Raw genomic sequence first — 21,496 nt, 5'->3', positions numbered from 1 at the left:
CATTTCCTTAATAACAATTTAAACAATTTATTTAACTAAAACAATAACCTACCATATGTATCCCTGTTTGTTAACTGATGTGGTTAAACAATTAAAAAAAACTTAGACTGAGTTTTAGCACACATGAAAAACTTAAAACAAATCCTTATTTCCTTTTGACTGTAATGTAATTTAATAGAAAACTATCTTTAGAAAGATTTTTCCTCCAAAGGCTTTTTTTGAAAAAAAATCCAATTTAAATTTTAAAAATCTGATTTTTTTAAATTAAAAAAATCATTTGTTTTTATCCACCCTGCTTTAAAGGAAACAAATCAGACTGCACTCCTGATTGCCACCGCACAGGTTCTTTTGGACCTACCGGTAGGAGAAGGAGGAATGGAGACAGAACATGCTTATGCATGTTCCACCGATGTGCATGGGGACTGGGAACGGAACCCCTGCACAAAATTGCCTGCATTTACTTTCTGCTCCAAGTGGTTCCGGCTGCAAACCCTGCTTTCAGCAGGAGTTGGCTGCTCTTGGGAGCTCCTGAACCAGGACTTTGCATTTGGTGGCAAATTTTAAAAGGTGCTGAACGCAAGACCCATTTACCAAAGAACAGTTGGGTGCACACTTTAAGGCTCTTGATTGGACTTTGGCCTCCCCACACCAGCCATCATACAGTACATGATTTCAGGTGCTGGGCGCATGAGTGAGGCTTGGGGGGGGGGAAGGCCTCGTAGGTCAAATTGGGACTCCTCCTCAGCTCAGGGGGTGGAGGACCCACATGCCATGGTGAATTCACTATTTGTGTTCTCTGTTTTCACCCATTGACTCAATATCCCCTCCTGGGTCCCTTTACATTGCATACTTTGCAGTGGATGGGGGACTCAGCTGAGAAGTACAGCAGTGGCAAGGGAAGGCAGCAGTGGCAAGAAAAGGAATACATGTTCCCCTCCTTCCCCTGCAGTGGTCTTCCTCTACTCCTTTGTCTCTTGAGTGAAATGTGCTTCAGAAGGAGGATTTCCACCCAATCGTTATTTGATCCTTTACACTTAAGGCCCAAGTGATACCGCTAGTGTGATATTCGTCTTATGCCATATTCACAAATAGCCCATTCACATCATTCATGGAAGCTCTGTGGGGTGGGGAGGTTAAACAGTTACCCAGTCCCATCCTTACAAGGCAAGAGCCTTTATTATACAGTGGAACCTCGGTTTATGAATTTTCGGTTTACGAACGCCGCGGACCCATCTGGAACGGATTAATTCATTTTCAATTACTTTCAATGGGAAAGTTCGCTTCAGTTTATGAACGCTTCAGTTTATGAACAGACTTCCGGAACCAATTACACCCATGCTTCAGTTTATGAACATTTCAGTTTAAGTACTCCGCGGACTGTCTGGAACGGATTAATCCACTTTCCATTACTTTCAATGGGAAAGTTCGCTTCAGTTTATGAACGCTTCAGTTTATGAACAGACTTCCGGAACCAATTGTGTTCATAAACCGAGGTACCACTGTACCTTAAAATGTCCCGGCAGAGCCCTCCTAGATAGTTTGAACCATAGCCCAGCAAGCAAGTCTGAGGGCTTACAGACCTTCTGTGGTGGGAAAACCTGGTGCACAAAGAGTTTTTGAGGTTCTCCTCCGCCTTGCGTGTGTTTAATTTGTGCAGTTGCTGCTGGCCGGCTGCAAGGTGCATACAGTTGCGATGGCGCAAGTTAAACACGTGCAATTTGCGAGTCGTAATAAAGGCATCAATTGCTTTCTTTTCTATAAAAGCAAACAGAATCTACCAATACAATTTATAGTGTCGTGTATGCACATGTTGTAGACTGGAGCTTAGAGCAGTCAGTTTGTCTGCGGAAGCTGAAGGTAGAAATCTCCACTTCACTGCATCACTTGAGAAACCTTGCTGCTTTTCAGCTAATTCTACCTCACAAGATTGTTGTGACGATACCACATTGTTTGGAGCTTCTTAGACAAACAGTTGTATTTATAAATCAGTAATGGGTGGCATTATGGCTGGCACCCTCCTCTGTTCCTCATGAGCTCCTTGGAATGTCCTTGTGGCTAAATTCCTAGGGTCGTCCAAAAGTTAATATATTTTTTTGCATCCATTCTTCCATATGGATTTATTTATTTATTTATTTGTCTTCTTATGTCTACGAAAACAAAAGAGACGTAACTGGGGGGGGGACTAAACAATTCACTGTTTGTTCCTGGGGTCTGCCAGAATGGCATTATTTTTAACACTTTGTACAAAACTTGAACCTTTGAACCTTTTCGTAAATGATGCTGTCTTCACTTGAACAAATTCCAGCGTTTACATATTGGCAGCATAGAAACCTCACTGAGGTTAGTGGAACGTCATTCTGAGCTTATAAAAATGGGAGCAGGTAAGTTGTCGATGTGCCTTTTGCTATCTTGAGTTTTGAAGAAGAGGTCCTCTGCAAACATTCTATTCAAAATGCTGATTGGGAGAGCCTGTTTTCTGTAGTAAGTATGTACACCTATGCAGTTTATGAGCGTTTCAGTGTGAATGTGAGACAGACTGAGGGAGAGAGAGAAAGTATAGTGTGCAAGGATCTTAGTTTTGGAGTATTGAAATAATAATGCTACTTCAGGGCTCAGAATTCTGCAGTGTTCTCATGAACAGGTATTTAGCAGAAAAGCTGTGACTCACTCTCACTTTTGTTTTCTACCATAGTCGAAACTGCTTTGATCCTTAGACCTTTTAATTAAATAAAAGGAGAGCTGTGATTTTCTCCTGTAATGAGGGTTTTTATTTGAACCTCCGGTGTGTGTGACATCAAAGAAATGGATGGCTAGCCAATGTACTATATTGAGACTTCAAATGTTGATTGCTTTTCTATAGTTAAAGAGCTTGGATGGCTTAGAGTTTGAACGTGCATTTCCAGTTCCCTTTCTTTTCTTTTCTTTTCTTTTCTTTTCTTTCTTTCGGTATCTTCTACTTCAAATGTGGCCAATAAATTCCATAGGAATAGCTGTAATAGTCTGTTTTGCCAAAGAAACAATTAAGAGTCCAGTGGCACCTTAAATACTGAAAAATACGCTCTTTTGTGATACCAGTTTTTATGGGTTAGATTCCAGATACCTTTGACAACATAGATGCTAGCCTAGAAAAGCTTATACCTCAACAACCTTACACCTTGTAAAAATCTTTTCAGAAACTCCAACCTTAAAGATAATTGCAGGGCTTTCTTTGGAAGTTTTGCCTACTGCAAATGACTAGGTGGTGGTTTCAAAAGGTAATTGTTGTTTGGTTTTGAAGGTTTGTATTGGATCTTGCAGAAACCATGCATCTCTGAAGTCATTTATTGTCAGAAATACTTTGGGGTCGAATTTAATAGCCAAGTGTTTTCTTTCCTTTTCTTTCAGAAAACAGAAATGAAGGTACACATGCACACACAATTTTGCCTCATTTGCTTGCTAACGTTTGTCTTTCATCAATGCCACCATTGCCACGAAGATGGACACGACGAAAGTGCCGAGGTCACAACCACAGCATCACAGCCGCATAGCCACAACCACAATGACTATCAGATCTCAGAGAAGGCCGAAGAGAAACAGAAATACTACATTGAAAAACTCTTTGACCGCTACGGCGAAAATGGAACGCTCTCGTTTTTCGGCCTGGAGAAATTGCTGACGAGCTTGGGCCTGGGAGAAGTGAAAGTAGTGGAAATAAATCATGAGGACATTGGCCACAATCATGTTTCTCACTTAGATGCAATAGAAGTACAAGAAGGAAGGCATTCCCATTCCCATTCCCACCACCACCACCCTCCTCATTCCCATACTCACTCAGAGAACCAGACCACGAACGAAAGGCCTGCCAAAAGAAAGCGGAAATGTGACCCCGAGAAAGAAGCAGCAGAGCCATCTTTAAAATCTGACAGCAAACACACTCACGACCACAATGACCACAGGCACCACGAGCGCCGGCTCCATCACCTCGGCCGCAACGGTACTCGCCACTCCCATAACGATTCCACCAGCGCCAAGGACCACAGGGGGCCCAGCCACGAACCTTCGACGGAGACCAATATGACTCAAGAGCAGCCCGAAAAGTCACACAAAGACAACAGGAGGACACGGAAGGAAAGGAAGAAAAGAAGCGGGGCTTCGGTGGAAGCGGCACAAGGCTTTACTCCCAGCCACGAGTCCACCAAGCAGCACGGACACAACCGAGTTCACAAAAACGGGCACACGCAAGACACGGCCCTCTTGCACGCTCACGAGCGTGATCGTGAGCGTTCACCTGCCCGCAGGCATCCGGATCCGGATCCTGCCAGTGGAGACGGGCATCGCCGTGGCAGGAAGCACGAGGGGCAGATTGGCATGAGGAAGCGTGCCGTCCTCTCGCCACACCCTCACAAGGACCATAATGGAGATGAGCACCACCACGAAGAGGTCAGTGTTAAGCCTGATAAGGCCTGGGATACAAAGGAGCACGCAGGCAAAATAACTAGTATGGCTATGGCTGAGTGTTAGGAGCTCAGATATATATAAACCAGGCGCCAAATAGCTCCTTAAACCAAGGTTACAGTTGCCAAAACGGAATGTCTGGTTGCCATTTTGGGGTGAGATGGCTCTAAATAAAGCCATGGTTCCCAACGTGGGGCACATGCTCCACAAGGGGGGCAATTTGATTTTTTGGGAGGGCAATTTGGAAGCTTGTTTGGACCAAGTTAATGGCCTTTTAGGTTTCCTCTACATGAATAGGAGTTAACTTTTTGAATAATAATAATTATTCAAGGAGGACGGACGGACCAGAATTTTAGAGATGCTTAGGTGGAGCATGGCAAAAAAAAAGGTTGGGAACCACTGCTCTAAAGCCTTGTTTTTCAAATGATGGACTGACCGATTGATTGTCAGTTTAAAATCTGGCTAGTTCAGATGACAACCTTGAGCTAGGTTAAGAGCTTTGAGAAGAAAAGTCACTTGATCCAGGGACAGTCCACACATATATTGGCCTATTCCTACCTTTTTTTCCTTAATGGTGACATGGTCCATTCACAACGTAGGGATATTCTTCACATCTGTGAGCAGGGCAGTGGGATGGGGTAAGACAGTGAAGACAAGCTACAGCAATTAACTATAACGTTGCTCGCCGCTCCTACTTGGGCTGCACAGGAAAAGCATTTTGGTTTCTGAAATTCATTCCAATGGTGCAGACATGATATAACTGGTAGAATTCTGCAGGATGTGGTATTAGTGTGTGAACACAGTCCAGCTCCAATGACCCGCAGGTTTGAAAACCAGGTTTGTAGAGACATTATTATTGCCATTCCATTATATTTGTTTATCTTCCCGGCCTTTCCCCCAAACTGGGATCCAAAGTATCTTACACTAATTAAAACAACCCAGATAAAATACAGAAGGCTAAAAACCCATGGCTTCAAATTCCCAGGTGGCGGGAACTTTTCTTCCACCATCAGATCAGGTTTTTCCTGTGTCTTTTTTCCAGCTTTAGTAATTAGTATTTCATCTTCGGTAGACCCAAACCATATTTCTGCTCCTCTGGAAGGATTTCAAGAAACACTGTGTCCACATAATTTCCGGTTTAATCTTTAAAATTCTCAACAGATTAACTGAGAAGCATCAGGCACAAATAAATAAAATAATGGATACTCATTTAATTAATTGACACATTTACCCCACTCTCCAGCTCCCGTATTTGTAATAGTAAGACAGTTTATGCCCTCAGTCTCAACAATTTAAGGTTGTGTGCACCCCATGCATTTAAAATATGTGGCTTCTCCCAAAGTGTAGTTTTACCCCCTCTACAGAGCTGCAGTTCCCAGAACCCTTAGCAAACTACAGTTACCCTGATTCTTCAGCGGAGCTAATGTTGCTTAAATGTGCTTTGAGTGTATAGTGTGTGGTCAGCCTTTAAACACATAACACAAAAGGAAAAGAGATTGGGAGGGAAGAGAAGAAAGCAAACTCTGGCTTTAGCTCTTAGGTACAGATCCAGCTAGAATGGAAAGAGTTTAAAAAGAGGGACAAAAAGTTGCTTATTTGTCAGCTGAGCTCAGTTCTCTCTTTTCTCTCTGTCTCTGCTTTGCTCCTCTACTGTTAATGTTCTTCAATAAACCATATGCCTTTCTTAATATGGCATTTTTCCTTCTCGCTCCTACTATTGTACCAAATTCTCCATTTTCTTTTGCATCTTTTTGGAGTGTGTTGTCCTTTAACTTTTTTTTTTTTTTTAACATAATTTTTATTGATTTTTACAAATTACAAAAGATGGTACATACATAAACACCTTTTCCACCTTCTTCCCACCCCCCTCCATGGGTCCTCCCCTGCCACAGAAGTATCCCACGCAGGTGATCAGTCAGAAGTGGTCCATTTTATGATTGGGTTTCTGTCCTCCTCCCCCTCCCCTGCCCCCCAAGCCCCCCCCTGCCACCAGGGAGCTCCAGTGAACCAGGGCAGTACGCAGGAGTTCATCCATCCAACCATCTATTGTCATACCAGAAAAAAAGAAAATACAAAAAGAGAAAAAGAGAAAAAAGAGAAGAGGAAAAAAAAAGACAAAAAGGAAAAAAGACAAAAAAAAATTCATCATAATTGTTAAATTCATAATTGTTAAACCATATTTTGTGGGCTTCCCCACCCTCCCACCCTTCCCCGGTTTTCCTCCCTTATTTATCATCTTCAACAGTTTCATAGTTCATATTTTATAACATACACCTTTATATCTTGTACCACTTTTAAACTATTATCATTTTCGCCTATTGTCCAATCACTGAGAAATCAAACTCCCATTTTTTCTTCCCGTGCCTAATTTTTACCCCTCTATAGGCCTCCATATTTTCACCTTTTTCCAGAATCAATTCACTTTTTAAACCTATAACTATTCCCAAACTAACCTTACACCCCCCGAGTACCGGCTCCACCCCACCAATCCAGCAAGTTCCATAGTCAGCAGTCCAGTTATAGTCCTATTAACCCATCCTTACAATCACCACTTCACTTTCCCTTCACCCCACCCCCTGTTTGCAGTCTTTTGCCATCCATGCCTCCATATCAGACCCCTGAGCTTCTTCTCTTCTCTGCTTAATTTTTCCTTCTTCCCTGTGGTCATTCTGGAGTTCCAGTAAGTCCAGTCGTGCCCCCCTCGAAGGGGAGGCACTCCATCCAACTTTTTGTAGAGTAAAATCATCATTTTTTTCGTGATGGGCTTCATTTTGTGTTAAATCATCACAGTCGTCATCATTGTCATTCTCACATTCATCTTCTTCAGTTTCAAAAGCTTCATCTTCTAGGAAATCATATTCTGTCATCACAATCTGGAATTGTTGCTGTAACACTAGCCGTTGTGTCTCCTCTTGACATAGTTCTATTCTTGCTTCCCACATTAAGGTCAAAACAGTCCGCTGAAACTCAGGCGGGTACCTTTTTGTTGACATAGTTCAGTCCTGTCAAGGTCAAAACTTGTCACATGGGGTGGAATATGATCGCAGTCTATTTTCTCGACTCCATTTTAACAAGCTGGCTGCATTCTTAAAAATAAAGTTCGAACTCACATTTCAAAAGCATATAAACCAAAAAAGAATTTCCAAAAAGTCCAGAGATAAAGATAGAAATAAAATTTAACTATAAATCCTGGTCAGCTCACTGGGTTTTCTGGGCTGCCGGCTCCCGAGAAAAAGAAAGGTCTTTCTTAGTCTTAACTTCATTCTGCAGGGCAATCACAACAGTCTCTCTCCCCTTTTACCCTGCATTTAGGGGAGATTCTCTTTGATGCCTTTGAGGAATCCTTTTAAGTTAAAATCTTCTGTTTACGGCTTCGGGTTTCTGTTTACTGTCTCTTATGTTACCGTGGGGGGGGGTGGCTTCCTCTTTTCCCCTCTCTCCCAGGTCCAAATTGTTGCCTTAATTTACATTCCAAAGAATCCAAATTACTCACAGTCTATTCATTTGCTGAATGTTCTTTGAAGAATTGGCCACCTCCACTTCCCAGACTCGCAGCTTCGCACTCTCAGAGCAGCAATGTCAGCCTGTCCGCCGCGGTTCACCTCCTCGCTCTCGGGGGCTTAAACAAAGCCGATCCGGGGAGGAGAGAGCCCGCTTTTGGCGCCGCCAGGCAAAAATCTGTCCCCAAAAAGCACGATTTGGGGCTTTTAAGGAGGTTTCGTTTCGCTGGAACGATTCCCTCCACCTCTGAAGCGCCGAGGTCCGCTCCGCTGTGCGGACCCCCGTCTGAGCAAGATGGCGTGGTCAACCGGAAGCCCTGTTGTCCTTTAACTTTTTAACTCTTTTGTGTTTTGTACAGCCCCCTTGCTTTCAAATGGGAACTATCCTGACCAGTGTTAATAATTGCCTTCTTCCTGACTTTACTTTTTTTGCAGTGTTTAAACTTCACTCAGCTGCTAGCGCATTACGGCCTTCATCCCACCTCTCCCATTTCCCCCAGCTTGTTTACATACCTGTGCCCAGCATTGCTGTATCAGATTGACAGGAGACTTTGTATTAAACATTATGAAGATCTGGTGATTGAAGACTTGAATAAAGGAAGAAATGCATCGCTTGGGAACATGGAGAAAACTGGCGCATCGGGTGAGGAGATTTGTGATAAGAGTTCTGCCAAAGAAACGGGGAGAACTTGTATCTTTGCTTTATTATTTCAGCCTTGCTAATGATGTTTTGTATGGTTAAGATCTGATGCAGACACTTTAGTTAGTAACACGCATTATGACAGCTTTGTTTCGCTGTTGTTCTAAGGTCAATTCAGGCCACTTAAAATACTAGAAACCACCTCTTTCACTCCTGTCTCTGAACAGGCATATGAGTTCCATAGAATTACTGTTTCTCTCACTTCAGAGCTTCTGCTGAAGACTTCCTGCTTTGAGTAGAGGAAAACACACCTCTCCTGAGAGAATCCTAGCCTATTCGGCCACACAGTCTTCAGGTTTACAGTACTTCGTGATAATAGATGCAGGCCAGAATCCTGTGTGCCCCAGGACCTCGCAGTTTTTGTTGACATTTGTTCACACAGAGCATTCCCTGCTGTAGGCAACCGGCCCATGCGCCTTCAGCCACCTATTGGCCAGTGTTGTTTTTTTAAATCCTTTGTCCGTGGGCCAATGCACATGAAACTCTTCTATTTTTAAAAGGGTCCCCTGATGCGTCTGCTTCCAGACAGCCAGCTGTTTGTTCTGCAGTGGCTTCGCCGGGCAGATTGGAAGATTTCTTCGACGCCAACGCAAGCCAGTTTTGTTTTGTGCAGACAAAATCCTCTGATCTATTAGCCCACCACGCTTGAAGCGCTTCCCACAGAGAGGCACTCACCACCTTTAAAATACAGATCCACAATGCATGTTTAAAGCACATTTGGCTCACATTTGAAACGCATGACTTCCCCCAGGGAATCTGCGAACTGTAGTTTGTTAAGGTGCTGGGAGCTGTAGGGGGAGGGGCAACTACAGTTCCCAGGATTCTTTGGTGAATGCAATGGGCTTTAAACATGTGTTTGATGTGCTTCAAATGTATGGTGTGGGTCTGCCTGTGCTGCACATTACAGAGTAACAATTTTGTGGGTACCAGCTCTCTCTCTCTCTCTATATATATATATTCAAAAGTTACAATACAATACATTTTTCAATCAATATATCCCCTCCTCATACATCTCTGTGATGATGGTGGCATTAAAATGTCCTGTTCTCCTTCAATAAGAGAAAAAGAGAGACACCTTGCATACCATCGGCGACTAATCAAAGGCATCTCCCAAAAAAGATACCTTTGACACGATCCGATCTGGTGGGTACCAGCTCTCAGTTGTGGCAATGACACGCCCATGTTCTTGATCAGGCTGAAAGGTTTATCTGAGTTGGCAGCTTTTGCTTTCCTCCACACAACAAAGTGAGCTAACGGCCTTTAGAAAATAGTAATTCTTTAACTGAGGGAGGTCTTTAGACATAGTCACAGCTGTTTGCATTAACCTCTTCAGGGTGACAATTTTCTGCTCCAGCTCATAGACTCATCTGCCTGTAGCCGGGTGATGATTCCATAAGTTGGACTTCCAGACGAGGAACCCATGCACAATAGCTGTGTTCAGGTGTTCACCTAAATCCGTGATGCTTCGAGGGGCAGGGGCAGGGGCTGTGCATGCAGCTCAGGCCCCCATTGTCTTCGTGGGCATTGGCTCTGACCTCTTGTCAAGCAGGGAAGGCTGCAGGGTGGTTTTATTGTTTGTTTATGTTACCTTCAATGCAAATAGAACCCTCCACATGATGGGGGAACCCTGCTTTTTCAGGGTCACTTGCTGTGAAGGTTTCTGCTGGCGTTGAAGTGAACACAAATAAAAGCACACTGCAGATCTAACCTGCTCAACATGGGAAAGTCGGGTGGGCCCTAACACACCCAGGTGGTGTTACATTGCATGGATACTCCTACCCCTATGTCAAAATGTAAATAGATGCCTGAACACGACTAACATTTTAAGAACAGAGCACCTAAAGTTGCCCAGAATTGGCAGGTTTTGTTTTCCTGCTTGCATTTCATATAGGTTCATAAGCCCTATGGTTGAGATCTTAGTGCTTTCTAAAAAAAAAAGTTTACCAAACCTAGAAAGACTAGAACATTGGACTAGAACACAAACTTTTGCAGGCTGCTTTCAAGCAGCAACTTGATGTTCTGAAATCAGCAAGTCTGCTAAATTAGAATAGGGTGGTGCCGTTTTGTGGAGAGAGAGGCCCGAATAGCTTGAAGGCAAAGACAGCACACAAGCTTGCATACTTAATATCTCTCTCCGTTCACCCTAGCTTCTGAGCAAGACGAAGTCTCAAGAGCTGCAGGTTAGTATCAGCTAATGTCCGAGTGGAGTAACTTGAACCTGTTTCCCTCTGCCCCCCTCCCCCTTACTCTTCTTGAGCAAAGTGTGTAGCATGTCTGGGGAAGCTTCAGCCCTCTAAAAAAAATTTGGACTCCCACGTCCCAGCAGACCCAACAGCCAGCATGGCCAATGGTCAGGAACAATGGTAGTTGTAGTCCCGCAAGATCTGGAAGGCATCAAATTTCCCAGCTCTGGTGTAGCATGAAAACACAGTCTGGCCTGCAGGAGAAAGACCCTTGAGTTGTCAAGGAGTCAGAGCCCAAGTCCCAAATTGGGACAATTCATTAAGAGTAGCAATGGAGATATGAGAGAGGAAACCGGGGGGGGGGGGCATAAACATGAAATGCGGCGGTTTACTCTCCAAGGATGTTATTCTAGCCCCACCGCATTGAATTCAGGTAGAGATGGCTAGGAATGTGCTGTAGGTAATCTGGTCTCCCTCAATAGAATCTTAGAGTTGGAAGGGACCACAAGGATCATCTAGTCCAGAGTTTGCCAAACTTGGGTCTCCAGCTGTTGTTGGACTACAACTCCCATCATCCCTAGCTAGCAGGACCCAGTGGTCAGGAATGATGGGAACTGTAGTCCAAAAAACAGCTGGAGACCCAAGTTTGGGGAACCCTGATCTAGTCCAACCCCCTGCAATGCACCCAACGTGGGGATCGAACCCATGACGCTGAGATGAAGGGTCTCATGCTCTACCAACTGAGCTATCCTACAGTAATCTTAAAACTTGCAAAAGCAAGGATAATGATGGGGAATAGCTGTCATTTTCACAATAAAATCGCCCCCTGCTTTTTAACAATATGGAATCAGGGGCGGTTGACATGGATGGTGAATCCCTCCAGTCAAGTATGGCCGTGTCGACCAGGTACACCTCTAGGCAGAATTTTGGGGCTTTGCATGCCTACCAGTGTACACGACTGGCATTTTCCAGTGACTCAGAAAGGTGGAAGTGTGAACAGGGAAAGATTTTCTGATAGAACCCACTAGGAGGGAAATTCCATCTCCATGCATGAAGAATGCTTGAAGGCTGGCAGGTAAACCATTGTGGCACATACTTTGACATTTTTAAAGCGACAAGCATTTTATTTTCAGGCCTTTGTGCACCATTATGCATAGCAGAACTGCCAACTACATTCTGTTTCTAGAGCCTAGTGCAGGCATCCCCAAACTATGGCTCTCCAGATGTTTTGGCCTACAACTCTCATGATCCCTAGCTAACAGGACCAGTGGTCGGGGAAGATGGGAATTGTAGTCCAAAACATCTGGAGGGCCGAAGTCGGGGGATGCCTGGCCTAGTGCAATTGCTGTAATCTTAGAATCACTTGAAAGGAATTGCCCTTATTTTGAAAAGAATGCTATTGCTAATGGTGACTATTGATTAGGCATTTTGCACTTGTTCGCTTAGAAGTAAAGCACAAATTAAGTATGTTCTGATGTATGTTAATAATTGTCAGAAACAATGCGCTGCCGGTAATTAATTTTAATGGCTGTGGCATCATTAAGAAAGGTTAACTTGTTGTGTATAACTCTCCTTTAGTGGCACAGCTACTATCTCATTAACTTTGTTCCAAGATTCGGCAAATACTGTATATGCTGAATATGGTAGCAAATCATTTGTTTCTCAGGGTAGACGTGTTTTAGCCAGAGTTGACCCTCGTTTAATTGCCAGGAGAGTTTATGAAAAGACTGCTAAGCATTTTCTGCCAATTAAAATGTAGAAACTGTGTGTAAACCAATCTCCCCACCACCACCCCGGACACGCCAAAAGAAACCCCTGTCATCATGCATATGCCTTAGAACCCAGTTAATTAGAAAGTTTCCACAGATGAGTGCTTCATTTTAAAAGAAGGATTTTCTGCCTAGATAATGAGGGAGGGAACCGATGAATAAGTAATCTTGAAGACCGTCCATGCTTTAAGTGACCTAATTTTGCAAAATTAGTGGCAGACATTTTGGTGCATTTCAGAGTAGCTGGTGTTTTGTTTTGTTTAGAGCCCAAATGAAAATTACGCCAGTACGTTGCAGTCCCTAGAAGATGTCTGGAAGCGATCTATTTTGCCACTTGTGAGTTTCAAGCACAATCCTGCATTTGCAAAATGATCTGTCATATAGAATCATAGAATTGTAGAGTTGGGAGGGACCCCAAGGGCCATCTGGTCCAACCCCTTGCAATGCAAGAATCTCAACTGAAGCACCCATCCTCTAATGAAGGAGAGCCCACAGCCTCCCAAGGGAGACGGTTCCGCTGTGGAACAGCTCTTCCTGTCAGAAAGTTCTTCCTGATGTTTAGTTGGAATTTCCTTGTAACTTGAAGCCATTGGTTTGAGTCCTGCCCCCCCCCAAGAGCAGGGCAAAAACAAGCTTGCTCCATCTTCCTCCATGTGACAGCCCTTGAGATAATTGAAAGATGGCTATCATACCTCCTCTCAGTCTTCAGCTAAAAAACGCTTAACTGTTCTTGAGTTGCTTTCTATTTATTTATTTTAATTGCTAACAAATGAAATCATTGCTGGCACTCGGCTAGTGGTTCATCTTTCTTTATGAGTACTTACCCTAGCAAGGTAACTCTGAATGTGGAAATGAAGCCAAGCCAATAAGATGGCCTGTAGCTATGGGCAGAAGGGTAAAGGCTTCCCAGCATCTCTGTCTTGTTCTGGCCTGGCTTTGTTTTCTTTGGTGCCAACTTCCTCTTTTACCCCTCTTCCTCCCTTGTCTGCTTTTCCCTTGGTTCTCTTTGTTTCTTCTCTCTTGCCCCCCCCCCCCCAGTGTTCCTCAGACTCCTGCCTACTTCAGCCTCTTCACACTTCTACCCTTTTCTATGCCTCCTGTAAGCTTTCTGGGCATAAGATGCTTCTATTCAAAGATGCTGTATGAAAGATATATTTAAATTCCCCTCTTAATGGCACCCTTATTGAACCAAACGCCCAAGCCCAGCCTTCAGCATGGCTTTCCCCTCCACATTGTTTCCTATATGAGGCTGAGGGTTCCTTCCTAAAGGTTATAAGCACTCTCATGCCTTTTTTCTCCCCCGCCTGTTCTGCTTTTATGATGTTGCCTCTCCTCCTCGCATCCGGGAAACAGCTTAGGAGGCAGTAGGACCCATGCAGGACCTTCCTCACAAACTTAGGTCTCCCAACTGTTTTGGGACTACAATTCCCATCATTCCTGACCTCAGGTCCTGCTAGTTAATATATATAATATATAGTAATTTTATTACGGTCAAAGACCAGCTCGAAAAGCACAACTGGGACAACTTTCACAAGAATAAAAAATACATTTAAAACATTGTAGAACAACAGCTTAAAGATTAAAATCTGAGATAAACGCATATACACACAAAGACCTAAAATTTGGGCTACCATACGAATTGGCCCGGCCACTATGGAGGCCGACTGTGACTTTTCCTAGTGAACTAATTTGTTTCAGGGGTGGTCTGCGCCTGCAAATCTGCGCGCAGAATCTGGCGATCATCTAGGTCGTCTTGTGGTCTTTGCCTAAGAGGAGAGAATTGAGTTTAGACTAATCCGAAAGGTTAGCAAGCCTCTCCAGCTGAGGGTCAATGGTATTTCTGCGTATCTCATCATAAAAGGGACATCTAAAAAATAAATGTTTGGGGCTTCCTATTTCCCCTAATGGGCAGGCGCAAAGTCTCCGAGCATACGGGACTTTTCCAAATGATCCTTCCAAAACTGGTGGGGGCAAGGCCAGGCTTCTGGCCACTAGAGTAAAGGTCCTTGTGTTTCTTGATGCGAGAAAATAAGAGGTATGCTGCCGGGGACGCAACATATCTCTCATTTTCTACAATTATATAATTGGGGGACCTCAAGCAGCCCTGTTGTCTCTCTGTGTCCTGCTAGTTAAGGATGATGGGGGCTGTAGTCCAAAAACATCTGGAGACCCAAGTTTGGGAAACCCTGGCCTAGATGCATGGGTCCCGTTGGTTCCATTACTTCTCAGTTACAAACTGCTGTTAGAAAGTGTCGCATAGTTAAACATTGAGGTAGATGCTGTCAGAAGAAGCAGCACTGCCATGTCGGGTCTCTTCCCCCCTTTCCCCTGCAACATGTAAAACTAAATATTCCATCACGGTGTGCAATTCTCTGACATGCAGATAACTTGTCACAGGGGATTTTGTGTTTGGCAGCAGCTGTAGGAGTGATTTACCTGCTCCCACTTCCAGCTTCCATTCCATTCTGCAGTGTGTTGGTTGTGTCCAGAGCTATAGATCAAGCCATTCTCCTCTTCTCCCCCCCCCGCCCCCCATACTGCCAAAAAAGACTCTTCAGAGAACTGGAGAGATCAGTTGACTACCGGGGGCAATACAGGGCCACAGTAGAAGGTGTGATCGCTTGAAATTAAGGGGACAGGGAACCTTGAACAGCTGCAAGCACAAGGTCCCACATATTTTCTCTCATCCACGGTAGCCATGTGAGACACCAAGTACACAATGATCTGTAGCACCCCCTGGTTTCTGGAGAGGTTGGTATGAGAGGGTGCGAGGAGGGGAAAGGAAAGATCTTGCTTACACATGGTTGGCTACCTCTGAAGGTCTGTTTTAAGCGTCGTTTTTCAGTCAGCTTCATAAAATGCATGCCACCATTTTCAGGGTAAGTGGGAGTTCTGAGAAGCTAGCATGCAAGAGGAGCTTTCAAATTGGTTCATGCTTTGTGATAATTACAGCTATACATTTTAAATCCTAGAAGGGTTGCTTGTCCCCAAGGAAAGGCTCATGTGCTGTTGTTGGGACAGAGTAAAATGCTGGGAGGAATTGTGACAGACAGAGGCAATGGATGCAGCCATTTGCTGCACCGTAAGGCGTCCCCTATTCCAGGTGGTGTCAGTTCTCTGCCCAGAATTTTCAGTGGTGAGACCCCAGAAATCTTTACTGGGTTTGAAGTAGGCGGCGAAACCTGGCGTTCTGTATCCCGCTTATTCTAGGATTTACCCTAATGAAGCTTTTGGGGTAGAGTTAAATTTGCACTAAGTATTGTAACAAGATTACAGTTTGACCCCGGAGATTACTTCTACGGTGTATGTAATCAAAATCATACGGATTAAAAAATAATAACGGCAACGACAAAATCCTGTCGTGCAGATGGTGAAAAATGCATCATGATGGTTTGCATTTCAGATCTCAATTTATAGTAGGCACATTTTGCTTAAGAGAGAGTTTCCTTCCTTTGAACAGTAACCAATTACTTTTAATGTTCTTTTGATGTCTTTAAAAGCTTCCTGACGGTTTTTTCTCTTCCCCCCCCCCTCTCCACTTCCACAGCCTGGATTTGTGGCATCATTTCTATCACAGTCATTAGCCTGCTGTCCTTGCTAGGTGTGATCTTGATTCCTATCATTAACCAAGGGTGCTTCAAATTTCTCCTCACCTTCCTGGTTGCTCTTGCTGTAGGAACAATGAGCGGAGACGCGCTGCTCCATCTGTTGCCACATGTGAGTTCTAACCCATCCCTTGCACTTCTGTGTGTCTTCCCTTTCCATCGAAAGCTCCTTAAGCACTTGCAAAAGCATCCACACATTTAACTCGTGTTGCCTCCGCTAACTTGTCTGCTGATGGCGGCTTTCCGAAAAGAAATGAATAAAAACAAGAGTAGATCAGCCTTTCCCAACTGCCTGCTTGATGTTACGCTGCTTCAGTTTCTCATTGGCCCCAACCAACATTGCCAATGGTCAGGGATTCTGGGAAATGTAGTCCAACAGTTTCTGGTTGGGGGAGGCTGGAATAGGGACATAGGAACCTGCCTTACGCAGAGTCAAACCTTTGGTCCATCTAGCTCAGTATTGACTACAGGCAAGGAATCTTCCCTTACCCAACCTGGAGATTCCTGGGAATGGACCTGAGACGCTCTGAATGCTCTACCCATGACTGGTGGCCCTTCCAAGATGGACCCTCAGGCTGATCTAGAGCAGAGCATTCTGTGTGCGAGAGGGAAAGAGAAACCTGATATTTCTTTTCTGCTTGCAAAGGGCAACACGACGCATCTGGCTTTTTACTTTGGAGGGTGCTCACCGCATGTCTTTCTCTTCCCCGCCCTTAGTCGCAAGGGGCGCACAACCACAGCCACGAGGACCACGAGCACAACCACGAGCACCAGCATCTCCATGGCCATTCCCACGGCAGCGGAGAAGCGGTCCAGGGCTTCCTAGAAGAGTATGATGCTGTGCTGAAAGGGCTGGTGGCCCTGGGCGGAATTTACCTCCTGTTCATCATCGAGCACTGCATACGAATGTTCAAGCACTACAGCAAACAAAGGGTATGTTTTGACATCTCTTCCGTGCTCGTGTGCAATGAAGATGTGGGGAGGAGTAGATCTGAACTCTTAAAAACAATCCCATTAATGGAAAGTGTGCAAAATTGCCTGCTGACTTAGTCTAGCCAATAAAATTGAATTCTGGCAGGTATCCAGGTTTGAACAGCCAGCAGAACCCAATGGACCCAACAAAGATTTTGTTGCCATTGACCCTACACTAGGTTCTGTTAGCAACCAAACAGACCAGTTACTGTATGTGTGACACTGAATCACACCACTGACCCATCTAGTCCAGTTATAATTGGCCCTGACTGGTGTGACAAACCTTGCTTCTCCATTACTAACAGAGTGCTGAAGGAATTTCAGTTGTTTTGTTCAAACAACACACTGTTCCTCCTTCCTCCCAAATAAATTGTCTTTTTATATGGGGATGTTAGTCTATAGAGTATCTTTCCAGATAACGTGGCTCTGTATCCTTAAAAACTCCAGGCAAATTTTACAGGAACAATCTTGCGCGCTCAGTAAGGTTCCCCTCTCAACTCAGGTTCACCTCTGCAGCTGTTTGCCTCAGCACTTTAGCTACTTTCTGGCACTCTTTCCCTCCACTTGCCTCCTCTGTGCGTGACTTTGAGATGCAAACTATCCACCTGCTACCCAGGCTTAGTTTTATCTCCACTCTTCAGTCACCACCTTTTTGAGTTTAGATACGTTGCTGGATTAAGGAGGAACATCCAATTTGACACAACATAGATGAAAGCTTTATTTAACTGGAGAATATGTAGATTTCCTTATGATTTCATTTGTTTAAACTTTTAGTTCATAGTATTCAATTATTCCATAAAACTAGTACATTCGATTAATCCTAGTATCCAACCAAACCTCCCACTTTCCCATTCTATCTCTCTCACTCCCTCGTCCCTCTTCTTCCCTCCCAACTGTCATTAACCGCCATTCCCTCCTTATAGAATGTCCCTAACCCCACCCCCATAATCATGTGCTGTCACTCAAGGTAGGAGATGTATTAACCCTTTTTCTTACAGGTGGAAACCAAAATATTTCCTACTAGGGTAAGTTCGTCACAACTGGCAGCTGCTTTCTGAGTTATGAAATACAGACATCTGACCTGGGTTTCTTTAAAGCGAAGGCGCCGGAGGTTGACGTGTGACTTTCGGCGTAGAAATCCCATGCTCTTCAACTGAATGGTTGTGGATCCAGCGTTTTTAACATCCAAACTTTGCAATATGCAAAAAGCTCTTCCTGTGAATGTTTGGAAACATTTGAAAATGACTTGAATGATGAGTATCTGTTTTAAAGCTTCTCCTTTTTAATGCTAATGTGTCTTTCTGGAAAGATGCCCAGTGAGACAAGCAAACAACAGTCTGTGCAGGAAGTATTAACTTTCCATCCTTTTTAAAAATAGAGCAAGATATCCAACCTCACTCGAGGACAGTTGTGCCTTGGAAGTCGAACAGACTCCATTCCGGAAGTCCGTTTGACTTCCAAAGTGTCCGTAAACCAAAGCGCGGCATCCAATTGGCTGCAGAAAGCTCCTGCAGCCAATCGGAAGCCCCATCAAACGTGTGAGTTCCGAAGAATGTTTGCAAACCAGAACATTCGTTTGCGGAGTTCAGGGGCCAAAACATCTGAGTACCAAGGTATTTGAGATCCAGGGTATGACTGTGCGTAGAAGGTATATTGCTCTTTTCCCAAGGTCCCTGCCCCCCGATTACTGATTGAATCACTGACTTTGGTATGGGGGCAAGTCTAGATTTCACTTGTTTTTCCAGCTTGACTGCCTCACACTCCTCAAGACAGGGTAGTCAATGCCGTGCCCTCCTGACATGCCCGGGAGTCCCCAAACCCAACACCCCCCCCCCAAACCTGCATGGACGGTAGCTGGAGAGTATGCTACAGCCCAGCAACATCTTGAGGGCACCATGTTGGCTACCCCTTGCTCTGTGAAACACCCCTGAGGAGTAAAGTTTCTGCTGCAAGGGAAGATGAACACTCTGCTCCTTTCCTGTGTAAATTCTCTTGTTTTGTATTGCTTTCAAGAGTCTTATTCATCTCCTCCACTAGCACTTGGTTACCAAAGAACCACCCTACTGCTTAGCTATTTGTGGTTGCACCATGTTCTCCCAGGCTCCCGGTCTAGTTTTTCGTTCTTGTCAGGGGCTAATTGTTTGGTGCCCTCACGGTTTTATCGCACCTAGAAACTTATAAGGTGGTTATGGGCATTGAAGCCAACGAGGGTCTGTCCTAGGAGTTCACCTGCTTCAGAAGCAGCTGTAGCAGCAAACAGTTGTGTGCAAGGGTGTTGTGAAGGCGTCAGCCCCGAGAAGCTGAACAGACTTGATTTGTTCTCCCAGAGGGTAAAGGGATTGGGATTTAGACTGTCAGGAGCTCAGGCGGTCATAAGATGGCTTGCGAAAGAGGAGCAGCTTCCCCAGGCAGGCTTGTTACTATAAACCCAAACTGCTGGGATCAGAGAGTGTTCAACATAGGAGGAAGCTGCCGAAGCTGATTTGTCTTTACATGCGTTTGGTCTTTTACAAGTTGAAGGAGCTATTAAATAAAAAAGAGAGAGAAAGCTGCTGTGTTACAATTCCCTGAAGGGGTGTGTGTATGTGTTTAAGTCAAATTAGCCTGATTTCAAAGTTACGGGTATGTGTTACATTTTTGTCTTCCTTTGAACATTTGCCTTTTAATTAATTTTTATTTGACTAGAACTGGGGCAAATCCCAACAGCTTGGTCACCTGGGCCTTTTGTTCAGGGCGTAAAGAACTTGAAAAACGTTTCATTTGACCTTTCAATGTTCTTCCTTTGACAATACAAGTACAGTCATACCTTGGAAGTTGAAACGAATCCGTTCCGGAAGTCCATTTGACTTCCAAAACATTCAGAAACCAAAGCATTCAGAAACCAAAGTCGGACGTTCGACTTCCAAAAGAAGTTTTGCAAACCGGAACACTCACATCCGGTTTTCGATCGTTTGGGAGCTGGAATGTTCGACTCCCAAGATGTTTGGGAGCCGAGGTACAACTGTACAAACGAAAAAGACTTACTGCTGCCTTATTGGAGGGGCGGGGACGGGAATCTGGTAGTTTTCAGTATCCCCATTTGAAAATTGGAGAAATGGCAGTGAGAGTTCTCCTATAATAGCCTTCCCTGAACCTGGTGCCCTTCTGACATCGTTGGGACTCCTGACACCCATCGTCCCTAACCAGTCTGCCTAAGGGTCAGGGATGAGGTCATTTCAACACCAGGTTGCAGGAGTCTGTCCTGTACAGTGAGAAATACAACAGGAGAATAAACCCTTCGCAAGATAGAGGGCACAGCTCATCGCCTTGTCTTATGTTCACAGTTCAAGATCCCTGTAAGCAGGGATGGGGAATCCATGATCTTCCCAGATACGTTGCTGGACTCCCATCATACCTGACCATTGGGCCAAGCTGGCTGGGACAAGATGGGAGTTGCAGTTCCAACAGCACCCGGAAGTGCACACAGGCTCACCATTCCTGTTGCAGACCATCTCCTGAGTCCCTCTTCTCTCCTCCCCTACAGCCAGAGGTGCTTCTGGGGCACTTGAAACACAGCACTTGGTCATTGCCCACAGGAGCACAATTAGCCTGTGTGCTGGGAACCCAGGGAATAAAAATCAATTGGCTATCATGCGTACCTGAATATGCAAGCCTCATGTTATTATGAAAGGAAACGCCTGTTGTGGTTTGCCCAGTGCAGGAGCAGCAAATCCAGAGAGGAGGAGGAGATTTTCCCTAGAAAATCAGAGGAATTCGCCCCACATGCACAGAGCTGCATAGGAGGGGAAGAACTGGGCTGATTTAAAAAAATTGAAGCACCTTTATTCATGGGGAGAAAATGTATGCAAAGAATCTTTGCAAAGGATGTAGCTGCAGGATTTGTGTGAATCTGAGAAATGAGGTGCATTGGGCGAATCAGTGGCTGAGCAATTTTAGCATCCTCAGTGGTGCAGAGTGAGTATATTTTTAGGGGGGGGGTGCAGCATTGGTTGGTCATTGTGCCTTGCAGGTCTTCACATGTGGTTTATGCCTTTCTTCATCGCCATCCCTGTTGTTGCAGGTAAATCATTAACTGCCAGGTGCCTTCTTCCCCCCTTCCTTTCACCTCTTTCAGACTAAACAGAAGTGGTGTAAGAAGAAACAGAAGGTCGATGATTCACCAATTGGAAGGAAACTTTCAGATCATAAGCTAAACAGGCCGGATGCTGACTGGCTTCAGCTCAAGCCTCTAGCAGGTAAACCATTCATTATCAGCCTGTCTGTGTTCACGCGGCCTTTGCAAAGAGACAACTGTGTTGTACAACCATTAATCCGGCCTAGTGGCTTAGTATCT

The 21,496-nt window shown here is 44.5% G+C and overlaps 1 protein-coding gene across 6 annotated transcripts in view; it reads left to right on the top strand.

Annotated features, from left to right (window-relative positions):
* The window catches only part of SLC39A10 (solute carrier family 39 member 10), a 56,967-nt gene that overhangs the window by 23,306 nt on the left and 12,165 nt on the right, over window positions 1-21,496 (top strand). For 2 of the 6 annotated variants that reach the window (XM_035136392.3, XM_035136375.3), the window contains exons 2-8: window positions 3,385-4,419; window positions 8,370-8,577; window positions 10,782-10,814; window positions 16,134-16,303; window positions 16,909-17,124; window positions 18,162-18,188; window positions 21,278-21,398. In XM_035136392.3, coding sequence (XP_034992283.3) covers window positions 3,394-4,419; window positions 8,370-8,577; window positions 10,782-10,814; window positions 16,134-16,303; window positions 16,909-17,124; window positions 18,162-18,188; window positions 21,278-21,398 — 1,801 coding nt within the window. In that variant the 5' untranslated portion in view covers window positions 3,385-3,393. The remainder of the gene's footprint in view (window positions 1-3,384; window positions 4,420-8,369; window positions 8,578-10,781; window positions 10,815-16,133; window positions 16,304-16,908; window positions 17,125-18,161; window positions 18,189-21,277; window positions 21,399-21,496) is intronic. The other 4 variants (XM_035136401.3, XM_088654219.1, XM_035136409.3 and 1 more) reach the window with 3 other exon arrangements.

This window comes from Zootoca vivipara, chromosome 1 (assembly GCF_965207765.1).
Source record: "Zootoca vivipara chromosome 1, rZooViv2.hap1.1, whole genome shotgun sequence".
Classification (NCBI taxonomy): domain Eukaryota; kingdom Metazoa; phylum Chordata; class Lepidosauria; order Squamata; family Lacertidae; genus Zootoca; species Zootoca vivipara.
This window is presented reverse-complemented; position numbering and strand designations above follow the sequence as displayed.